General features: G+C 42.2%; 1 protein-coding gene across 10 annotated transcripts in view; it reads left to right on the forward strand.

The window, feature by feature from the left end:
- Positions 1–24,217, forward strand: part of ZMIZ1 (zinc finger MIZ-type containing 1) — a 352,580-nt gene that overhangs the window by 290,833 nt on the left and 37,530 nt on the right. For 9 of the 10 annotated variants that reach the window (XM_063339621.1, XM_063339622.1, XM_063339620.1 and 6 more), the window contains one exon: positions 10,386–10,530. In XM_063339621.1, coding sequence (XP_063195691.1) covers positions 10,386–10,530 — 145 coding nt within the window. Of the gene's footprint in view, positions 1–10,385; positions 10,531–17,765; positions 18,167–24,217 lie in introns of those variants that run through there. The other variant, XM_063339630.1, reaches the window with a different exon arrangement.

A 24,217-nucleotide genomic window follows, 5' to 3' on the forward strand; every position in this document is an offset into this window, starting at 1 on the left:
TCCAGGTACAGAAGCCCTTCTCTTGCTCAAATTAGTTACCAAGTTCCCAGTGCAGCTTGGGAACAATTATTTGGCATTTAACTTTGGTATGTTAATTGAATGTTAATTAATTAGGCAGTTCTGAAGAAAAGGTGGTTGGCACCAGAGGAGCAGAGCAGGTTGGTAGTAAAGGGAAGATGACAGGGTTTGTGGGGTTGGTGGGACACAGAGAGGAAAAGAGAAGTAATGACTTTGTCAGAAAACTAACACATTAACTGGGAGGTGAGATGAGAAACATTGCTGCCTTGAAATTGTAGTGCATGCACAAATCTGTCTCTACTCTGTATTGTTTGAACAGAAATAAGTAAGTTAAAAACTCCTGTAAGCTGAGTTTCTTTGCTGATGTCCTTAACTGTTTTCATGTTCTGCATGCAGATTATTTTATATGTAGTTGTAATTTTCTTTCAGAATGAAAAAAAAGATACAAGGATAGGGTCATAGTGCTTTCAGCTTAATTCAGTTCAAGTACAAAGTCTGTGTAGTGTGAGAAATGGTCCTGCAACCCCTAACTTTGAAAACTAGCATATTTTTCCTTCAACACTTAGAAAAGTTGGCAAAGGTTGTGTTACACTAATTGCACAAAAATAAAAAAATTCTGAGGACACCTGATAAAACATTCTTTTCACATAAAATGTAGAATAATGTAAAATTAAAGCAAAGAGCCAGACTGCAGAACCAAGAAGCAAAAGTTCCTAAAATAGCTTTTGGTCCTTCTCAGAAGTTCTGGCTGCGCAATGTTAACTTTGGAAACACGTTTCTGCTATAAATTTTGGTTGTGTGGTTTTTGTCATTTTTTTTTTTCCTTCTTGAAAGCCTCTCCAGATGTTTTACAGTTGTTGTTTGAAAATGTTCCATGGCAGGCACTGAGACTGTGGGCACAGAGCAGTAACGCCTTGATGTGGTGGTTGTGGTTTTTCCTTGCAAAGGGAGGAAGGTGTATGATCCTCTCTGTTCTGGGGCCTCGTTCTGTCACAAACGGTGTGACCTTCAGCATATCACCTGCTCTCGGTTTCTTTCATCTTTAAGACTTAGCCAGCAAGCCGTGTAGCTGGATGGCCGCATCAGCAGTCTCTGCAGGAACTCCCCACTCTCTAACTGAGATGTTAAGTATTTTTTACATTTCTTGTCTTTTTGGAATGGTTACAAATACAAGTCAGATCTGAATATTTTTCTGATGCAGGCTGTTTGATTGAAATTCCTGTGTTCACAATCAGAGATTCATTTGATTATAAAAGACTTTAAAAAGTCATCTGTGCCATGCCCCCTTGGCTGAAAAATCCCTCATGCCATTCTAGTTCTCGTGTAATGTTTATCTGACCTTTCCTTGGCATCTCCGTTCATGGAGATTTCTCAATTTACCCCTCAGGGTATTCAGGAGCATTAGGGTGCTCCTAATACCTAACCTGTGTCTCTTCTCTCTCTTTGTATATTATTTTTGGTGTTTCTACTGTGGATATGGATAATGCTTTGTTATTCAGTAAATAGGAGTACTGCTGTCAATCTTCCCTCTTCTAAAAAAAAAAAAAAAAAAAAAAAAAAAAAACCAAACAAAAAATGCCAAACCACCAACCCCCCTACTCCATGCAGTCTTTTCTTGCAGGTTGTATTGATAGGTTTTTTCCTACTCATTCTGATGACTTTTCTCCCCCTTCTGTGGCTGTACCTTGTGGTGGGTTAGAGAGAAAGGAGAACTGTGCATCTTTCAGACTTGGCTTCCTCTCACGCAGCCGAGGAGGCTGGTTGAGTTTCCTGCGGCGGCACGGCTCGGCTCAGCTTCTGCGCAGCTACTGCCTTCAGCTCCGCTTCCGAGAATTCCTGCCTTCAGAGATGGTTCTCACCCTGTTGTTGGGAAGGTGTGCAGTGTCATACTTCATACTTGTCCCTGTTGGACATAGTTTCAGACCATTTCTCCAGATTTTCAAGATGATTTCAAGACCAGATTTCTGCAGTGAACTGGTGCTTCTTTCCAGCTTGTGCCATCTGTAAATTGAACCAGAACATGTTCTAACCCTTTCTCCATCTGCATCATAGATATCCATAGCGGATATCCATTTCAGACTCAGAACAAACTCCTGCAAAAACCCATCCGATAGTGCTTGTTTCTGTTACTGACAATTGGTTTAATAGTTCGGTAAGCTTAAGCTTCCAGCCATTTTGTGTTGTGTTCAGCTAGCCCTTATTTCCCTTGTTTATTTGTAAGAATGTCACGTAAAGCAGCACTGAAGCCTCACTAAAATCAGCCTAATCTATGCTCAGGGTCTTTTGTCTGCTAGTGTAAAGAAAGTACAGAAGTGTGGCGTGATTTGTTCCTGACAAATCCATTTTGGTTGTTACTTGTTTTTTAGATTCCTCTTCATCCTTTTGAATAGTTTGGGTTATTTTTCCCCAGTAGGAAACTGGACCTCCAATTCTGTGGTTATTCCTTTTCCTTTTTTAAAGATAGCCACTAGATTTTTCCCTTTTCCAGACTTCTGATGTCGTACTGTTTGTGCGTGGATGCCCTGTGTTCAAGCTCTGATTAAATGCCTCTGTATTTTTTTTCTAGCACTTCTGGGTGTTAGTGGTAGTGTTAACTCAGGAGTTGTTTACAGTAGTAATTGGAGGGCTCAGGATGGATTAAGTGAAAGAGAGCCTCTCGCCTACAGGTCACTGGTTTGAATCTAGCCAAAGATGGGTTAAAGTGAGTCACTTCCATTTTTCAGATGGCTGTATTACGTGTGAAATCTGTTGATGACTAGAACTGGCATTACAAAATAAAAGCATACAGCAGTAATGAAAGACACTGTTGTTTGAAATCTAAGCAGTGAAACCAACAATTGGATGAGTAAGAAAACAAGCTATTGGAGTGCATTTCCTTTGGAAAGCCGTATCCAAGATTCACTTGCTGGTGGCCTTTCACCAGCTTTGTCTTCTCTTTATAATGGGGCATGTTTTCAGATGTAGCAACGTGGGTACAGCTAAGCCTAAATGAGACGCTTACGTATTTTATCTGGATCTGTGCAGAGTGTTTTGTGCTTGCCAAATTGAGCCATTGTTGCTATGCTTTGTGATGTATTACTTCAAAGTTAATGTAGTGAATCTGGTAAGATGCTCTGCCAAGTTTTGGCAAGTGTAGAAGGAAATTGGGGAATCCCGGTTCCACTGAAGTCATGGGGTAAGGATAGCAGTATTCAAATCTCCAGCACGTAGTATTCCAATTGGCAAGAGCTTTTGGGGAAGCCTATATATATATGTGTCTTGAGAGGTATTTATGGAGAGCTGAAGACATACCAAGGCAAACTGGACCCATATTCAAGACCAGACTCGTACATGGTGCCACACTCATGCATCAGTTGTGAAAGCACATGCTAGATAACTCTCAGGTTTGCAGTAAGGGTTTTGTTGAATAAAACCTTTGTTAATTAATTTGATACTACGTTCAGTTTAATTAGGCATTCCCCATGTTATCTATTTTGCTACAAACCTGTGTGGTGTTTGGTTTTTTAATGATAACACATAACTGCATTATAGGTCCTACCAGGGCAAAGCTGGGTAATGTAGCAGGACACAGCTGCAGCTATAGTAATGAAGGAGGCATTGGTGATAAAGGTCATTACTTGGGTATTAGTGGTAGAAACATCTATCACAATGTTGAAGGGTGGCTGTTGACTTTGTGTTCCTGTTGGGATTAGCAGGGCAGTTCCTGCCCCCAGCGCAGGGTTTGAGCCAGCCGCCCCCTTCGCTCTGCTGGGGAATTGAGCTCCATGCAGTTCACTGTGCGGTCGCTGGGAATAGCACCTTATAGACCTGTCTGCGTTTGGAGGCGGTACCAAAGGTACAACTTACTCTCCTCATTTCTCTACTAGTGGAGCAGGTTTGTGTTGGTACTTTTAACTTCAGATAAAATCAGTCAGTTTAATCCAACTTGTTTACTTGAACTGTTTAAGCTAACTTCGCTGATTTTGCCTGATGGAGAACAGTGAGCGCAGTCCCCAGCTGCTCCAAAAAAGCAGCCAGCTGGGGTGAAAGACTCCCGGGATGAGGTGGGAGCAAGCACTGACTGCGTGCCATGGGCCCCGGCGTGCGGAGTGGGCATCTGCTGGCAGCCAGAGCTGTAGGGCTGGGAGGAGGGATGGACTCCCTGGGAACCACTGCGAGTCCATGTTGAACAGCCAGACTGCTGAGAAATGACTACTTCTGCTTTGTAATTGGCATTATATATACTCCTTTTGTGCTCTCGGCATTGAGGCGGATACAGAGCAGAAGCTTGTGTAATGACAGGGGTAGGACTCGTCTGTCGCAGGGTTAGGACACGTAACTGTATCTTGAAAGAACTGAAGAGGAGGGGCAAACGCATACTCTGAATCTCTCCTAATGGATAGTTACATCCTATTTCCTTTGTGGCCTCGCTTTCCTGCCCTGACTGACCATCCGATGGGTTAGCCCACCATTGCCAGGCTCTGCTGGAGTGTGTGAGGAGGAGAGCTGCGGGAAAATCAATCCTTGAAATAGTTTGGATGACCAGTTTCCCCCTCTATTTCCATTTTCCAGCGCTTGAAGAGCAAAATGGCTTTTAAAACATGAGGAAAACATCTGATTTACTGCTTCCCAAAATTGTGGACAAAGGCACCATCCTTTTAATGCAATTGAAGTTATTTTTCTAATGCTACAGCACGTTGAGTGTTAGGTAGTTAACATTTTTAATATATTTTTCCAAACAGTATGTAGTCTCCATTTTTCTGTGTAAAAAGAATAAGATTCTTAAATAACCAAGACAATAGTTATTTCCACTCCTCTCCTCTTTGCTGCTTCCCTTCCCACCCCACCAAATTATCTGACTGGATGATTTATAAAAACTGTATTTAGATTGCAGTCTATACAGAAGAGGATAGAAAGCCCACAGTAGCTCGGTATTCAACTTATCTGGAATTCTCCGTGTAAAAAAATATGAATTGGCTTCTGAAAGCAATATAAAATTAATGGATATGATCTGAGAAAAAATTCTGGATTTTCTTACTTATGCTGTAAATATCTTTTCAGCCAAATGCATTTCCTTCTGAGACAAAACCAAACTAGCAGGACGATGCTGAACAGATAGTTCTCCGAATCAAACTCCTCCTTTTTTCCTAATATTTTCATTGCAGTGAGTAAGAAATACGGGTCTGCCAGTCTGCCTATTGAACTATCTACTGCAGCTTAACTGCAGCAAGGAAGCGGTAATCCTATTGTGCTCCTCCAGCAGTCTCCCGGGAAGCTAAAGGCATTGAAATTACTGAGCTGTTGTCCTATCCCCTCCTCACCTGTCTTTGTGGCTGTAAATATAGTGTCTGCCTGTAAATAACGGTTTGCTGCACCTTTAAGCATGTTCCCTAACAAGAGGCAGTGATTTACTGAGGTGATAAGCTGTAACTAATACTAGGGTATCATAATAGGTAAATAGATTAGCACCATGCTTCTCTGTATTTTGCTTTCTAGGGAGCCCACTGGCTCATTCACTCGGAGATGCTTACTACAGCACTTCGCATCGTGCCGAGTTAAATCACTCGGTTACAGGACTGCAGCTATCGGTGCTGGTGTGGATGCAGCTAATGAAATGCGTTAGGGAATCTATGGGGTAACATTGATCGCTTAGCCTGGTTTCCTTCCCTTTTCTGTTGCCTGGCCCAAAAGGGATTGTAATGGGCTGTACCAATATTCGATGCTATGGCTATAAACCATCCTTTGAGCTGTGTCATCAACATCCATCACAGAACTGTTGGAAGTACGCCGACATCATTTGTCGTTGAGAAGTAAGAAGCAGCGCGGGCAGCCTGGGCGTGATCCGTGGCTTCCCCCAGCTTGAGCTCCTTGGTTTTCCTAACAGAAGGGCCCGGCACTTCCACAGGGGTTGTGGTGCTACTGCCAGTTGATGGATCCACATGGCTGAGACGGACGAGAAGGTGCCATGGAGCGGGCAGCGGAGGCCTTTGTTTCCATACTGCCTGGCAGGTTTTCAGCACAAAAGGGCCCTCGCAGGAAAGGAGCAGTACTGGGGGATGTGGCCGGTCCTAATAATTGTGTCACAAATCTTGTGATATTTGGCACGTTCTTAAAGACCTGGCTCATAGAGGCGGGGGATTAAATAACAATTGCTTCCTTTCTCTTTCAAGCAAGGCTTAGCTCTGTGGTTGCAGAGAAATGCTTGAAATGTGACTGGGGCTGAAGGGGAAAAAATAGATCTTTGCCTTCCAGCTTTTCCCTCTCTTTATCCCCAGGATCCCAGTGTGGATACATTGCGATGTCTTGTGATTTTTTTCAATGAAAGTGTTTAGAACTATTGGAGGCATCCAGAAGGACATAAAGCGTGGCCAGCTCTGGGTGTGTAGGAGTATTTATGAGTATTTTAAGGAGAGGTCGGTCACACTCTGTGCTGAGACACAGTCTTGCAACTTCTGGTCCTCTTCAGAGAAAGGAGAAACAAAAATGGGGCTGGGTGGCAGCAAGTTAAAATCTCTGAATGGGTTTTTTTTCTCTCACTTCCTTAGGGAAACCCCTTGGGCTACTCATAATTGAAATTTCTCTTATTTTTAAATCTTTCTGGTTTTCTCTATTTCACAAATGTGAAAACTAAGGCTGCTTATTTCTGTGTTGGTTTCTTAACACAGTCGTCGTTAGCAAGTCAGTATTGATTTATTCCTATGAAAATACATCAACGCTTAAAGTAAAACGCAATCCCATGAAGGATGATACGGGTTTTGCAAACGGAGAAAAGTAGGTCAAATATCGTGCCAGTCATCCCAGAGCGTGTCCCTTTAAGCCAAATAAATGTGTGAATGCACTTAAACTGTCAGCATGTCATTTGATTGCCATTACGCATCTTTTGGCATGAGCTGGCAGAGCCCTCTGTGACTGAGCAGGGGTTGAAAATGTCGATTCTGGTGTATTAACCAGATTGTATTTTACACCTGGGCTGCATGGGAGGGGGGTGCGTGTTTAAGGATTTTTCCTTTTCCCCCATTGCAACAGTTGACTTCAACTTCAGCAGGAAAGCCACATCGTTATATGCAAGGGACATTGTAGCAATGCAGCACAGGAACACGATTTAAATCTGATCATTAAACTGCCGCAGCAAGAGGCTGCGAGAGACGGTGTGGATGGTCCATCTGCAAAATCTGTGCTCCTGTTGTACAAGGAGGAGGGGCGGAGGGGGAGAAAAAGCAGCTGCTTGGCTGTGCTATGAGAGGGAGAGAGTGACTGTTGGCACCATCTGTAGCTGTCCTTTGTGCTTGCTGCTTTATCTGTTCATTATAGTATGATACTGAATTTCTCGTGCTTTGAGTGTAAATGAGTTGAGATGCGCCTAATACTGTCAGCATAAAAAGCAGTAACTAAGTACACTAAAGATGAATAGTGTAATCTGTAAATTCATTTTGAGGTTGCTTCATCTTGCTTGAATAGCCCAGGAAGTGATGTTCTACAGCAGCCAGCTGTATCAGATGTGCGTGTGGGGTATATATTCATCTCACCGAGCGGAGGGCAGAGCAGTGGAGGTGGATGGGGCAGGGAGAGGGGAGGCTGCCCTAGCATTTCCAGCAGAGGAGAACAGACTCCTTTAGAGGGTTCTTGCTGCTGTGGAGCAGGATAGAGGGGGACTGGTAACTCCTAAGGCAGCTACAGACAGCTCTGTTTTCATTCCATGCACAAACACCGACGCAGGGAAGACAGCGATTATTATACGTGGTACATGAGTCAGAATGTCCCAGGGAGGAAAGGTTAAACCTCTCTGTAATGAATGCTGTGATAGGGATGAGTAAATTTGTTATGTTTCATACCTGTAGTCTCTTAGTTTCCAAAAACATGAGTCCCCTACAGATAATTTGTAGAATGAAACCGTCCAGCTTATCTTGAGGACCTCTTTGTTCTTCGGTGGTTTACGTTTCACCTTTATAAACGTGTATTGGATATTGGTAATAATAATAACTCATTAAGATCTTTTCTTATCTTCACCTCACCAAAGCAATGCTATCTCATTGGCATATTACTTTTCTGGGAGTTACTCTGCTTTTTTTTTTTCAAGCAGGTTTGGCTTTTGTTTGCAGATTCATGCCCTCAGACCCATTGGGTTGTTGCTTTTTATCTTATTTGTCAAGTGCATATAGGTGTGCAGAAAGAGCAGCTCCCTCCTCCCACCAAAGCCTCGTTTAAGATGGACGATTTCCATTTGACACCGTAGTAATTACACTCGGCTGTGGAAGTGCTCAGCATCCACTATTACTCTGCGACGGCTGTGTTTAGCGTTAGGCAGAACACTTTGTTCGTGTTTCTCGGAGCTCAAGCGGCCGTGGTACGCAGGAAGAAACCCTGCAAGGCAGGGATTTGTATCTCCAGGCGGCTGGAAAAGGGGGAGGGGGGGCCTTTGGCACATTAGTAATGATATACCAGGGATAAAAGGTGAGTATAATTTGATCAAATGCTTGTTGACAGTTTCCTTGGCTAATAGAGAAGCAGCTTAGACTGACACTCGTTGCTGGAATATTTCACAGAGCTCCAGGGGATGCTTTCTGTAGGCTACACGTGAGGCAGACAATTTCTGAGTGACCATATTTAGTTACATAAAGAAGCGGTGTCTCCTTTTTGTCACAGCAGAGCTCTAAAATGCCTCCCTAAACACTGCTCTTGACCTTCTGCTTGATAAATGCAATGAAATTACTACCTCTCCTTTGTCCAAATGTGTGATTAATTCATAGGAATGGCCTGGGTTTTAAGTATTTTTCTTGTGTGGCTGTTAAAGTTGAGAAAGTCCAGTTGTTTCTCGTACTGAAAAAATCATATTTATGAGTGTTCTTGGCAAAGCAGTTCCTTTTTTTTCCCTTTACAAATGCGACTTTACAATTAGTCTCTTTGGAATTTGTTCTACTAAGTATGTGTTAACAGCACCTGTGAGTATCTACTGGAAAAAGAAGGTGATGTAGCCTGAAATGATAGTTTGCAACTGCTTATGATTATGTTATTTGGTGAAAAGATCCATTAGAAAAATAAGAAATGCAAATAAAAGCCTCAATTTTAGAGAATTCTGCACTTGTCTCTTTTAAACCAGTAAGCCTAAAATTACCTGTAGAGCTCTCCTACTCTAAACCGCTGTGGCAGCTTGGGTTTTGAGTAGTCTTCTGGTTCTCACCTACTTGTGCGATCTGTTGATTTGTTCGGTTCTGTTCGGTTCGTAACACCTCAGGAAAGCACTTAGTTAAAAATTAAATACAAAGCATTTTCTTGTTCTGAGGGGTTTGTAAAGCATACTTAAAGAAGGAAAAACCCCAAGTGCTTCCACTTGAGAACGTTGCTTCAACTGCAGAATTTTGCAATTAGTCTGCACTTCGTTCCAGTGAAACTCTTCACCATGTCACACCTTGGTGAGTTTTTACCTGAGCCACTTCTGATGTTGGAATTAAACGAGCTGTTGGAGGCTTCGGTGGGGTTTCTTGGCTGGGTGCACTCACAGGAGCCACATTTCACCCGCAGTCACTTTCTGGAGTTCTGCTTACTGCAGAGTAGGTGGTTGATGTAACAGGGGCTGGTCTTTTCTGAGTGTGGGTGAATAAGGGAGAGGCCATGTTTTCCAATATAATGACCCTTTTCATGTCTTCACCAGGAGTTGCAAGCTTTTTATCCCTCTAGGAAATCTCTGCATCTTCATAGTTCATAAGTGTGGTTTTCCTGTAAGCACAGAATTACCCTCATTGACCAGAAGATTAGGCATATAATGGAAATACACATTTAGGGGTTGTGCTGTGTCAAATATAGATTTAAGTGCCTAACTTTGTATCCATACATCAGTGTGGCCATATTGTCCTGTTTATCTATTCAAGACTGGTAGCTGACAGCAGTTTTGGAAACAAATTCCTGCACATGGGTTTTTCTTCATGCCTCTCCAATTAAGCTTTTTCACAAAAATAGCCAAACAGAAAACAGATCTTCTTGTTCTTTGCTCCCCTCTGTGAATGATGTCTTCTGTGTGGTTTTGTTACGTTTCTGTTCATGTGAAATGAATTCTGCATTATTATTTTTTTCCACTCACAACAGCTATCCCATGTCCTTGCGCCGTATCCCTTCTTCATCTCTGTGCTGCTCAGCTCAGACAAGTTCTCTCGTGTGTCCTGAGCTCTTACAGAATGTTTGTAACTTGTGTAAAAACATTGTAATGATAGCGTAGGGCAATTACAGACTCAACTTGATAGGATAATAATGTGAGTGGTGGTTCGTGGACAAGCTTTTCACTCCTAGGGTTTGTCTGTTCGGATTGTGACTCCCGTGACAGTAGCTTGCATCTGCGCTCAGCTGTGCCGGTTCTTCAGTTTTGCACTTACTGTCATTGTGTTCTGTTTGTGCAGCGCTGCTTTCATCGTGGTGTGAGGAGCTGGGACGGCTCTTGCTGCTTCGCCACCAGAAAAGCCGGCAGAACGATCCTCCAGGGAAGCTACCCATGCAACCCCCCATGAACTCTATGAGCTCCATGAAACCCACCCTCTCTCATAGGTGAGTCTCAGCCCTGTCCATAGGAGTGGCAGTCTGTACAGATGTACCATGTGACAGATCTGTTAATTGAAATGCTTATTACCATTGACCATTACAGACAACAGGGGATCTGTAATTACAGCAAGTACTAAATAAACTCAGGTTTTGTCATTGCTATATCCTGCTGCATAGTGCAGTGATGCTTCCATCCTCAAATCCATGCTCAGATCAAGTGGGCTTAGTTTCAAACTTCAAGTTGTGCCCTAGAGATAAACTTCTACAACATGTCTCTCACCAGAGATTTTTCTGCTGTTTATTTAAATACAAATGGCTTTTCTTTAGGTTGTAAACATTTCACTGATGTTCTGTTTTGTAAGTTGTGTTGGAAAGGTATTGTATACAAAGCAACTGTATAGTGGGTGTAGTCATAGGTGGGAGAATGACCTATACCACCTTGTATCAGGTGAAGATTACAAAGCACTTATGTTAATTTAGAGAAAATATGAGCATTAAAGGACACCAGAAGAAGCTGAAGATGCGAAGCCTTTGCTTACCAAATTACGTGGAGGAACAGCATCTGTATTTCTTGTCTGCAGAGCCTAGGTCAAGGCAAAAGATGAAGTGTAGCTTGGATTGAACGTTCATTTCATGCTTTATGTCTCTGGGAGTTTTTTTCAAGGCTTTCTTTCCCTCAGCACCACCTTAAAGAAACCACAAATAGTATAAACTGGTTTTAGTGTAGGGTGCTTCAGTAAAGGATTATGAGAGTGTGGATGAGGCTAAATTCCTTGTACCTAGGTTCTAGAGTAGCATAAGGAACTTGAATTTTTGTGTTAGGGTGGAGCTTAGGGACACTTTCGTACCAGTGCATTTGCATGTGTGAATTAGTCTGGAAACCGCGTTTGGGTTGGGTTTTTTTCTTTATTTTTGTTGCATTTATGGGAAAACCATACACACCTGTGCGTTTTATTATACTCGTTGAAAATAAGATCCTTTTTTCTGGTATAACCAATATAATATCACTGACTTTTCAGAGTACCTGGATTGCCTCTTTTTTCTGTTACTTATGAAATGATTGATTGCAAACACACTTAAAAAAAAAACCAAAAACAAACACACACACAAAAAAAACCCAGAAAACCTGTTCTAAAATAACTTATTTTTACACCTGGAAGCTTTGCAGAAGCCAAGCTGAAATTAGTGGCCAGTCTGCAGACAAAGTGTGGTGCAGTGTATATGCTCTCTTAGGTGTAGTTTTGTGGTTTTTAGATGCCTGATTCTCATCCGACCTTTTAGCCTCTGTTCCCCCGGAGTCCATAAAAGTAAGGATGAAAGCACTGTTGTATCTCACAGGGGCTGTGTGCTGTGTTACTAGATAAGATAGGCACAACTCTTTTCTTTCATGGCAGTTTTCCGCTGAAACTCTGTCACATGTCAAAAAATAAATACTTTCTTCTGCTAAACCTAAATACCAGCATTTCTGGCAATACTGGGTTGCCAGTATTCTACCAAATAGTAGAACATCCTGCCCAGTTTCAAACAGTCCCTGTAGGTTTCTCTTGAGTATTTCCCTTGAAATGCTATACTGAGGAATGCGCTGGGAGTCAGTTTTAAATTACTGCTGTTTACCTATGAGATGCCCCTCTAGAAACATGATTTCTGTGGCATAACTTCTTATCTACAATAGCAGCAGCAGCCTCTTAGGGATTTGGAATATCTGTATCGCCGCTTCACTGTGTGCTGTTGTCTCGTCTGTAATTTAGCCATAACCATGACTGCTTAGAATCTCTTGGGTGGTACATTAGAATGAGACATCTTGTGGCTCTCCAACTTCTTTTTCCAACTGGAACTGTTTATTTTCATGGATGTTTTATAATGAGTCTATAAGACAGTAGTGAAGTATGGTGTGAAGAAGAATTGAGTTTTCTGTTTGACTTAAACAAAAGATGAAAAGCCATTAAGTACAATCCCAGTGATAAAACTGTTGATGAAGCAACTTTTGTATTTGCATTAGATTACATTTGGGTCAAAAGCTTAGTATGAAAGTTCACTGTATCTTATCTCTAATTCACGAGGTTTTTGTCTGAATTCAAACCAAAAAAAAAAAAAGGTATGCTTTGCATTTCCTACACGAAATTAATGTAGCCAGCTAATTCAAGTTTTGTAGGAGAATTAGATATTAAATTAAACAACCAAGAGCATATTCAAGAACCTTACGTAGCTTAACAGAGGGAATATAGGATATGTGTCAGCTGCTGAATATCACTAGACAAAAAAACCCTTCCCCTGTCATCGGACTGTCTTGAGTATTTCACACAGAGCTTGTTCTGCTGTTGCTTTTACTAGCAACAGAATTACCCAGAACTCTAGTCAGGGACTAGAATCCCCATGTACCTGGCGCTACAGAAATACAGCTGCTGAGTCGCAAAGTTGAAACAGGGCTCGGCTGCTAAATAAATTCTGATTCAATAATGTATCGCAAGAATCTAAATCCAAGGATTCGTATTTAAGAAACTATGGGCATATACACTGGAGGGAATTCAGGTCTGGCCTATTTTTAGGGACAACCTTTTATTTTTAAAAAGTTAATTGAGTTGTGGGAGAGAGCTGAAGTAGACTGATCGAGGAGGGCGTTGATACTGTTGGGCAAATGCACTTACCAAGAGCACAGTATAAGCCGTACAAGGATGTGCACACATGCAACAAATGCTTTCAGAGTAGGGACTGTATCGTGCTGATTTCATTCTAAATTTAGTTTTTCATTAACAGAATGATTGAGTGTTGCATATGGAACAAAAATTCAGCTAAATACCTACTTCCTAATGTAGGGCGGTTAGCAAAAAGTGCAAAAGCACTGGATTCTCAAAAAAAACCCCTCAACTTTATCTTTTTTTTTTTAAAGTCACTGCAGTGTAATAATAGTTAGCTCAAACTTGAATGTCAGGTTCATTGAAAAATATTTTTTTACTGTATTTTATTTTATTTTTAGGCTTTTTTACTGATTCATGTGGATAAATTTCACTCCTGTACTGAAGGACCAGTACGAGACCTATCCACCTCCTTAATCTGTATAACTTCTAATTTAAGCCCTACTTAAAGTATTTATGGGGGACTTAAGGAGAGGCGGTAGTCTTTGGGCTGGCTCTTCCGCATAGGAGAGAAATTTCATGCTTTCTAGCTTGCAGGGAGCTACTTCTTTGTGTTGTAGTTTTTGAACCTGACATAATGTCTGTAGTAACAGATACTACTTAAGCTGACTGATTTTTTACTTTTAAATGAATTCAAAGTCTTTGGCAAATGCTGTTATCTAAGTACAAAATATTGTCATTATACAGTTTCCTTTGCTTTGATCGAGTTCTGACTTAACGTTTCCTTGCATTAAGTGGTGGACCTTTACATGTGGATCAAACTGAATCTTGGTTGATAATGGGTACAGTTTCCATCAATCCCAGCAGGAATTACACCTTGGTTCAGATCCACTAAGGTGGATCTGACCCATGCAAGCTCTAGGGGGCTTCTCATTTTCGGCATAGCTTGTAGTAAAGTTTATTTTGTCAACAAAAATACCTGACAATAGGCAGCTGCTAGATGCAGTTTGGTATGTTGTCATGAGCATTTGTTGGGTTCTTACTGTCTTCTCTCTTGCTCCAAACTTTGGTCTTCTGTATTAATTGCCAGCTGACTTGCACTTAGTGACCAAACGGTAGTAATGTCCATATAGGGCAGTGAAGACTAATAAAAATATGAAGAAAAAATTATTTTATCACAAATTACTTAGTACCGGAGGTTTTGAGAAAATTAAACAGTAGACCAAATGAACTAGTAATTCAATATTATGGTAGGTGCTTTATTTATTATCATTACTTTTTGTGCAATTGCCATAAATGCCTTTTACTGGTTAGACTTGCTTTACAAGTGTACTTATTTTTAGTGTTTATTTTGTCCCTTTTTTCTTCCAATTTAAACTTTACTAAGAGATGAACTTTCAACATGGGTAAGCGCTCTTGGAAAAGAATGGCGATTCTGTGTTTGAATTTTTACTGATGGCTCTTCATTGTTTGTTAAGAATCGGGAATGATCTGGCTGTAGCGTACCAGTAGAAACAGTGTCAGCGTTTCTGCAAAGGTTGCTGCCTTTTCAATTTTGCCATCATAGGCGGTTCTGACCGACAGTGATAGTCACTTTAAAAATGTGTGGATGAGAGAAATGGTTAAAGTGAAAGGTCAAGTGCAGCATATACACACTTCTATGAAAACAAGCACATTGTGCGTGTTTTATACATCGGTTTGAAGTCGGGGATCACTTCATTACTGCATGTGGCTGTGGCGTACAGGAACTATATTTGCAAAAGAATACAAAACTTTTTAGGTGAAAGATAAGATGAAAGGGCTTTGAAAGAATCTTTCTGTTCATGAAATAAATATAACTACAGACTGAACAGATGGTAAATCCTAATATAAGAGAATATACCCAGTAAAGCAACCTGTATTAATTACTCCTGATTCTGCAAGAGCAGCCTCTCTTTTTCTTCTGTCTGCCTTTCTGTCAAGAAATGTTAAAATCCACCATTAGGTGAAAATCAGGGAAAAGTTCAGAATCCAGAAATGTTTCTGCAGAAGTGCCATTTCTTAAAGGAAAAAAAACAGCCCTCAAGAGTTGTTCAGGACAGTATTAAGTAAGGCCGCTGTTGCTCTAAGCACTGTAAAGACAAAACTAGTTGCTTGAAAATGCTGCCCCAAGACTTGTTTGCCCATCTTGTCCTCTAAGTGAAACCACTGGTACTAATTTAAGTGCACATACTTGTTATGGGGAGGAGGTGGAAGAAAATCGTAAAAGAACGTTGAGGCTAAAAGCAAATGATTAGTACTCTCTAGTTGAAAACTGGTAAAGTGTAACCATTAGCTGTTAATGATTAAACCTGTAATATTTTCATGTGAAAAATCTGTATTTCGTTTTAGGTGAGGTAAGTTTGTGGTCAGTTCTTGTGGTAACAGGGGAGACTGAGAGACATGATCTCTGAGAACAACAATGGGCAACTTAACTTCAAATATATATTCTTCACATGCTTGGTAAAAGGTATAGGATAAGGATTGCCTTTTATTGTGTGTACAGCACCTTGCACAGATGTGAAAATAGGGCTTCTGTATTGATTAGAGAGTCGAAGTGAGTGCTACTGCAGTAAGAATAATGTAGCAACACAACTACTATACTTTTTGTGATTTTTTTTTTTTTCTGATAAGTACGTGTGTTTTGTGCTCTACATTTTTTTCCTCTAAGCGTTGTATATACTAGATACAATTTTGGGGAGGGGGGGGCAAATATTATTTAAGGTATGTCTGCTGACTTAGGCAAAATCTGACCTTCCCAGGTTTTACCCTGTCTATGCTGGCTTTTAAAATACGGTAACTAGCACCTTTGAAAACACAGCTTTCATTTTAGTGTTTGGGCCATATTGAACATCCAGTTCCTGAAAATGTCTGATTACAATTTACTGTTTAGTGATAATCACAACAGTATCACGCTCTTTATATGAGGGCTGCTCTCAAAAGCAGATAATTTGTGCTGAGTCTAGGTCACTTTCCTCTTCCAGCATGTTGGGACGGTTCCCTCTGTCACTTGTTCTCAATGAGACCAACTCATTTCTGATGGTGCTGGAGTTAAAAATCATTCAGCTGTGGCAACACCCCTAGTTTTTACCAGTTTTGACTGTCAGCATGTAACTAACTGCATGGTGACACTGAAAGCTGTACTTCGCCTAGCCCTTTGATGCAGACCTCATTAAAATCATGGGGAGTCTTTTGACTGGATTGACTCCCTTTGGATGGGGAACATCAGAAATAAGTCAGTGCCGGTCCAGGCGTGATGTTTGGCAGTCCTGGCCGGGCACAGAAGGGCTGGGGGAGGCAGAGCCCGTGGCTCCCGCAGGGTGAGTAGCTGTTTGCTGGGTACCCACGCTGTCAGCATCGCACTCCAGCCTGCCTGCCAGGAGGTGACATGGCTTCTAAGCAGGGAGGGAGTGCTACAGTCTGGCGACGTTTTCAATTATCAGTGGAGTGAAAAAAAAAATATAACAAATTACTGGCATAAATGATGGCAAATACCTTGTCTTTTTAAAAGATTTTTGTTCTTTTTTTATAATTTGGCAACAAGAACACAGATGTGTATTTTTGTCTAAAATATGATATTTTTCTTGATGCCTTTGATTTACACCTATCTGTAATTCATTCACTGAGATTAATATGTGACCCTCTGCAGGATTTCCCTGTAAATAAATTAGAAAAGGAATGAATTCCTGATAAACGATTTTGTCATTCTGTTTATTCCTGCTATTGCCATACAGTTGGGTTCTCAAGTCTCTTTAGTATGGCAATGGGAAGAAAAGGAAATAGTCGTTACTATTTGCAGTGATGGGGAGTTTTTCTAATGGTTCCCCTAAAATGAAATGGGTTAGAAATTCTTACTAAAAAATCCCTGACTGGTTTTGGCTGGAGATGACAACAAAGCCTGCTCAACAGACAGAGCACATCAACAACCTGTGCGGATGGGTCGGTGACATTAATTAGATCCTGACAGTGCCTTTAGCAGGAACCGGCGGTTTCTTCCCGTGAAAGGGCTGTTCCGGGAATGGGGAATAGCGCTCCAGCCGGGGCATCTTCTTGAATGTCCTCATCTCCACCAAGCTGAGGATGCGGGGCGGAAGGAACCACGGTCTGTTTGTGCTCTCCTTTCCCACTTACCACGTCAGGGGAGATAGGATGTGATGGTTTGTTTGCCCGTGTCACTGTGTCAGCAACAGCATTTCCAAACAACTTTGACAGGCAGAGAGTGTCGGAGGCGTCTCGGCGAGACGTTTCTCAGACCTGCCCCGCGTGTGCCGCGGAGCGCAGCGCTCCCTCCCCTCCCGAGCCCTTTGGCCGGGGCTCCCCTCGCCCTGCCCGGCCGCTGTCGTCCCCGCCCGTTCCGCTCCGGGGGCCGCGGGAGCCGCCGCTCGCCGCGGGGGCTGCTCGGCGGCTCTCCCCGGCAGCCGGCTTCCAGCCCCGTCGCGCCTCCGGGGCTGCGGGAGCCGCTGCCGCCCTCGCCCCGGCCGCTGCCCGCCGCGGGCTACTGGCCGCCGGCGCGGCTCGCCCCCGCTCTCCGGTCAGCCCCGGAGCCCCCAGCCCGGCTCCCTTCCCGTAAGTTGCGGTGGTGCTGTGCTGGCCCCCTCCCCGCCCCGCCTCTTGAAGAAAGCGGGTTTTTTTTTTTTTGCTGTTGTCGGGGAGCGTAAATCAGCTTCATCTAAAATCTCGGAAGTGCAAGTCCATCAAATCTTCCTCCCAGCCGCCTGCTACACCTTGCGTGAGTCAGACTGCAGCGCTCCCGGTGCCCTTCTCGCTGTGCGGGGCTGCTCGTGTTTCCCCCTGTCTCAGAGGCAAAAGCAGAAGTGGAATCTGCTCACGCTTTCAGCGGTTCCTTCCCCGGTTGTTGTAGCAGTCGCTGACCTCCAGGCACTATGAATAAACAGCAAAGCTGGGAACAAAAGGAGTCTTCTGGCTGCCATTATCTCACATTAACATAGCAGACGCGCTGCGGTGTGAACAATGCGAGTCTCATTCGCCGATAATCAGCGAGTACCCAGGCATTTGGATTACCAAGGCAACAGGCAATGGTAGAATACTGGGTGGGTGTGTTTTTTATTGTAAAGGAGCAGTCGGATATGGAAACCCAGGTATATTGATAAAGCAGAGCAGAAGGAATGCCTGGTGGCAGGGGGGGACTGAGGGCTCGGGGTTGCATTCCGACACATGTGAGATAAATAAGACATGGATGAAGCAGGTCTGTGCTCTGAGATGCAATAAAGATTAAACTGCATTTGTCAAGCTGAAAACGATCATAAGATAATTTCAGCATTTTGAAAAAGGTAACAGGTGGCATGTTAATAGCAGGGCTGTTACCGGTGGATTTTGTAACTGTAATCTGGGCTGTAGTAACGCGTTGCATGGTCTACTTGTGTGACAATAGAACTGGGTGTGATGCTTTAATCTTTTTTTCCTTTGATCGGATGGATGCTGTAGTCCCATAATGTCAGACGACGGTAACCCCTTCAGCTTTGTCTGAGGCAGGAGCGGGTCTCAGTAGCATTTTGTTTCTTACCTGCATAGCTGTGATCGTTTTTTCCACATGGACAGAAATAAGTTGTGTTATCTCTGTATCTCTGTGTGTGTGCGCACACACGTGTGCGTGGACATATATGAAATCTGTAACGTAGCAGGACTGTGTGTGTATGCAGGGGGGTGGGTGTTTGCAGGTTCAGAAACTTCTGAATTAATCTAATTATTTGGACCGATGCATTTTTCTAATTTCAGGGGTTAGATGCAGATACGCTAACTCTTGCTGAGCAGCATGGCACTTTGCAGGCATGGCTCTCTAACTGATAAGGCTGTGTGTAGAGTAAGGCGCCAGGAAGCAGCAGCAAGCATGTCACAGCCTGACCTGTAGCAACCTGACGTGAAATGGAAGGCAGCGTTCCCACCTCGCGCAGTCATAAGTCATCCAGGCCTCACAGGCCTTGTCAGGACTATAAAGAAAAAGTTAAAGGCTTTCAGCTTCCAGAGGTACTCTGCATCACCTGCTGAACTGCTGGCTCGATTTTGCCGTCTCAGTCTCCACGCAGGCGGCTGTATTGTGCGTATGTGTGTGGCTGCATGAATGGTTATTGTAAATGTGTGTCGATATTTAAAAGAGCGGAGGCGGGGGTGATAGCCACCTGCTAGCTGCAGGTGCCATCCAAACCACCGAGCTGATAAATGCCTTGCTGCTTTTGCCTTTTGACTGCTTCACCTGCATCTGCTCACCTAGAACGGGTTCAGAATGCTTCTGCGTTTTCAAACCGCTTGCCAGAAAACGGCTTTCCTTCTTTTTACGGTCAATTATGAAATTTCTAACCGCTTTCACTCTTCCTCTTCAGTTTACATTGTTCACAGCCCGGTACAGGCAACCTCCAGTACTGAAACAATGCTTGAGGTGATTCTTTCTTGATAGGGAAGGACTAGGTATGGATCCTCTGCGCATTTGGTGTTGAGAGAATCAAAGCTTTCCAAAGGCTTAGAGAACACATTCATCTAGTTGGAAAGAGTGGAGGGAAACAACAAAGTTGTGAAATCGGCGGGGGAATAATTTTTGGAGCTATGCATTTTAGCTGTAAGATCTGAGTGTTTGGGGTCACGCCATTAAGAAGTAGAGGGAAATAAAGTCTTGCAGAATGCTTCCAAACTGACTTTTTTCACTTTTGCATTACATAAATACACCCAGTGATTTGGATGGGACTCTGTCTTATGTGTTTGTTTAGTGAAATACATGACAGAGCCTTAACTTACACCAATATCATTTAAACTTCTTCAAAGAATGCCAACTAGAGGAATGTATTTGAGGAAGGCATGCATAGGCATCACATAGGCAGCATCAATCAAAAGCAGATTACTGCTAGCCATCCAAAGCCAGTATTAGTACCCACACTAGCTACAGCACCCTCTTTTTTCCTCATCTTTAATGGAAACACCATAGGATACCTGTACACAACATTGGCTTTTAGTTTGCTTTATGTCAGCATGTGATGTACAGAGGTAGTTATTCTTTGTTTTCTTTACGATGTGTCCTCATATTTCCTTGCTGACTGTAAGTGCTCTTTGGGTCCTTCCTACATGGGTGTCTCCTTGTTCTGCCGTATTCATTCCTCTGTGTGAAGAGAGAACAGATTGTGTAGACTGGTTTCTACAGTCTGTGGAAAACACACCACAAAAAGTCAAAGGATAACTTGGTTAAATTTTGTGTTATGAAATTTTTTTAATAGTAATGTGTTTTAATATATGTTAACTAGACTAAAAACTAATTTGAAGTGTTCAAGTTGAAACGCTTTGGCCAAGCACTTTAGCCCTATGAAGATGGTGCTGGTGAGGCGTTGGTTTTGTTCCCCTGAAAAAAAATCTCAATGGAAATGAGAAGTCAGTTGTTTCCTCTAAATGTCCAGAGTTTTTAAAAAGAAAACAAAAGCAGATCTTCGAAATGTTTTTGATTGCCAGTAAGCGGAAACAAATTTTGGCTTTCAGGTGTCCCATTGGCTTTTTTTAATCAAATTAGTAGTCAAGGCCAAGGATATTTTCAGTGGAAATTTGACCATAAATAAATAAAATTTTAAAAATCCATTTGATCTGTTATTTATGAATAGATTGTTGGGGTTTCACAGCTTATCAAACTGGAAAAAAATTAACTGAAGTCCTTCCTGGAGCATTTTAGTGTTGCAGAAAGCTGCTAATAGTGTTTTGTCTCTTCTTGCGATTTTATTTTTAAAGAAGTTGTTAGGTTTTGTTCATACTGATACAAAAATTATAAAAATGTGGTGAAATTAATCCCTTTTCCATAACAGGAGCACCTCAAAAAGGCGGTTTGAATTCAGCATTTGCACTGCACCATGCAAAACAGTCTTTTCTTAAATAACAGTATGCTTAAAATAAGATTATGGTGGTGCCCTAATCAAGAAGGGTTGCTAACCGAATCCATATTAATAACTACAGCTACGTGAGTGGTGTTCATTCGAGAAATCCAAGTAAAACAAGAATTAAACCTGAATGAAAGAAGCTAAGCTGCCTTACTCGTGCAACAGTAGGGGCACGAAACATGTGTATTGGTGCTACAGTTACGCGGGGCTTTATTTCCTGTTCTGACTGTGGGATTTGTGATATTTTTCCACTGCAGACGAATGAGATTTTAGGGGGAAAAGAGAGGTGAAGCCAGGAGCAAGGCACCTTGTTTGGAGATTGTTATGTTTTAGTTTGTATTAAAGTAGTGTCACCTAGAGGCTCCGACCAAGAATACAGCCACGGGGTGCTGGGCACCCTGAGCACACAGGCGCCCAGAGGCAGTTGTAGAGGCAGAGTGAGGTGCAGATATGGAGAGGTGCCAGCGTGCAAGAACAGATCACGAGCCCTGGTTTTGGGCTGTAGTTGGACCGTTCTGGTTTTTGGCCATGTGTAACTGCAAAGGAGTGTTTGGCCTGGGTGGATCTCTGACACCTCACTCCTTGTCGTCAGATGCTCTCCTCTCTAGGTGTCCATGAGTGACAAAAGAAGACATGGGAGAAGTGACAGTCAGTGTTACACTGGCAATTACCTGCTCATCTTGGCGTCAGCTGAAGAAGTTATTTTACAGTTTGTAGATTTAAAGGACTGTGTGGACTCTTGTGTTTGTCAGGTACCAGCCAGGTAGGATGACAGTGCTTCAGAAACATTAAAGACCCCTACGAAACTGTAAAGCTGGCTTGAGGGTAAGCAACAGAAACCAGTCACTGAAAGCCCAGTTGCGGGAAACTTGACTGCAGTGCTTGGAGTGAAACGGTTTTTTGAGACAGCCAACATCTGGTGCTTTTCTAGAGTAGCTGATAGATTTTTCAGTGTTTAAAGCAGAGATAGATGCTTTATAAAAGTAGTGTTTTAGACACCTGGCCTTCTCAACAAGTGATGTGGAAAATCACTGGGAAGGTATAATTCCAGTTTTTATCCTCCTCCAGAACATGTAAAGTACCAATGCTCTAGGGATGCGTACTTCACTAAACCGTTTGAATCTCTCCTTCCTCAATCAATGAAGACATGTAAACAGAGTATCAGATACACATACAATTGCTTTAATGACAACATAAACATATTTAAAATACAGCATTTTCAAATAATGCCACAAATCATGTATAAATTACAGTAATTGACTAGTATTAATTTACAGAGCTCACTTTTTATTAAGCAGCTTTTATTAGAATTAACTAACAGTTTGTGTCTGACATGAAGTCTGTAACTATTCCAAAGAGGCTGGATATCTGCCTGGTTCTGTTTCCCTATTCCTGGGATTAAGGGAAGCTGTTTAGACCTAAGTCCCGATGTACCTCTCCGACATGAGTGTTGTATTACAGGTGGTTTCAGTACATTTGCCAGCAGCTAAGAAATCCTTATTCCTTGATTGCAGTTTCACTATATCATAGTTTGAGAAGTAATTTCCTGCCATCTCTTCCTCATTGCGCTATGGTTTCCTCTGCTGTTTGGCCTTTAATGCTGACCAGTAGTATGTATAGGTTCATTAACACTATTATAAATTTAGTCAATACTCTTTTAGTGGACTCCATCTGAGCCCGTACTGACTCACTGCCCTCCAGGGTGTAGTGAGAGACTTAATTACCCTTGTACCATTCAACAGGAACAATGTTGTGGGCAGCATTTCGCTGTGGCTGGAGAGGTTGAAGCTTCTTTCTCTATTGGCGGCCATTTTCACGATTAAAGAAAGGGATTTCAGAATAATTCACAGCTCTGTATAATAATAGTGGAAAGCAAATGAGAATTGGATTGGTCACGTTTCATTACAGTACTTACATGGATTTTCCTTTGATGGTAGGAGTATTCCTTTGGGTTGTCTAAGGACAGAAATGCAAGTTGAAAGAGAGAAGTGGCAGGACAAGTAATTCTTTGGTTGAGTGGCACGTGTTTCAGTATCTCCTACCGCTTGAAACCAAAGAAGCCTTCACATAGTGGAGGAACGGTGGGTATTGTATCCAGTATGTCAAAAGTCATACTCAAACATGCGTGTAATTGGTGATGGGCCAGAGCATCATGCTGGGGAATGCAAACCACGAGAATGCCGTCTGTTTCTCATTGGGGTCACTAAAGTGAAGTTTGAGTGAAGTGAGGTCTAGCGCAGTAAGTGTATATTAGGGCCAAGGCATATCCTTCACTATTTCAGTGTCGTCATAATTTTTTATATTAAAGTTTTCTGTGATTTAAAGCTGAGTCCTGTGTTGGATAATGCAATAGTCATGCGATTTAATGTGCACAATGAATATTTCTCAACAGATCTATACCTAGTCTTTTTTTCTGGCTTTCATGTGTTATGCTGCGTCCTGTGCTGGAGGCTTTCATCATGTTTCAACCATCAATATGGTTTCTTGAGGCGTCATCTGTTTTAATTGAGTGATTTATTCTTCTTTGTAATTAGATGAAGTGATTGTATAGTCTTGGAGAGCCCAGTGCAGCCTTCCACTAAACAAATGCTTTGACTCTACCATTGGAAAGTATGGAACGCTATATGAAATCCTCTTCTGTGTACTGTGAAGGAGAGGAACGGGTAAGAGAAACATGCTTTGGAGACAAAGAAAGTGAAGAAATAGTTATAACTACTTAACAGCAGGCTAAGGCATCACTAGCTCAAAGTTTGAGTATGCGTAGAAACGGTACAGCATATTTGCATTAGAAGAACCTTCAGTGACTCTGTGGTTTGATTCCTGCCTGTCATTACGCTTCTTATTTACTCATACACTTGCAAAATATTTGCCTTGTTCCTCGGGTTTTATTACCTGTGCACAGCACCATCGGTGGGGAATAGAGAGGAATGGCTGCAGTCAGTCCTTTAACTGCTTATGGCATAGAGAGAGCTTCTTTGTAGTCATTGAAGTATACAAACACTCATATGTGCCATAAATATCCAAACAAATCACAGAGCAGACATCATCAAAAACAGTCAGAGAAGGAAGTAAAGTAGGAGGCATCATTCAGAGCAGGAGAAAAAGGAAGGCTTGATAGCTGTCACAAATTCTGGGTTAGTCATTTGTCTCCATGCTGGTGGAGGGTACTTGCTGAAGCATTGCGTCACTTGCAAATATTAGTCACCGAAGCCGTTTTCTGAGCCTTTGAATGAGAAG

Source organism: Chroicocephalus ridibundus, chromosome 6 (genome assembly GCF_963924245.1).
Source record: "Chroicocephalus ridibundus chromosome 6, bChrRid1.1, whole genome shotgun sequence".
NCBI lineage: Eukaryota > Metazoa > Chordata > Aves > Charadriiformes > Laridae > Chroicocephalus > Chroicocephalus ridibundus.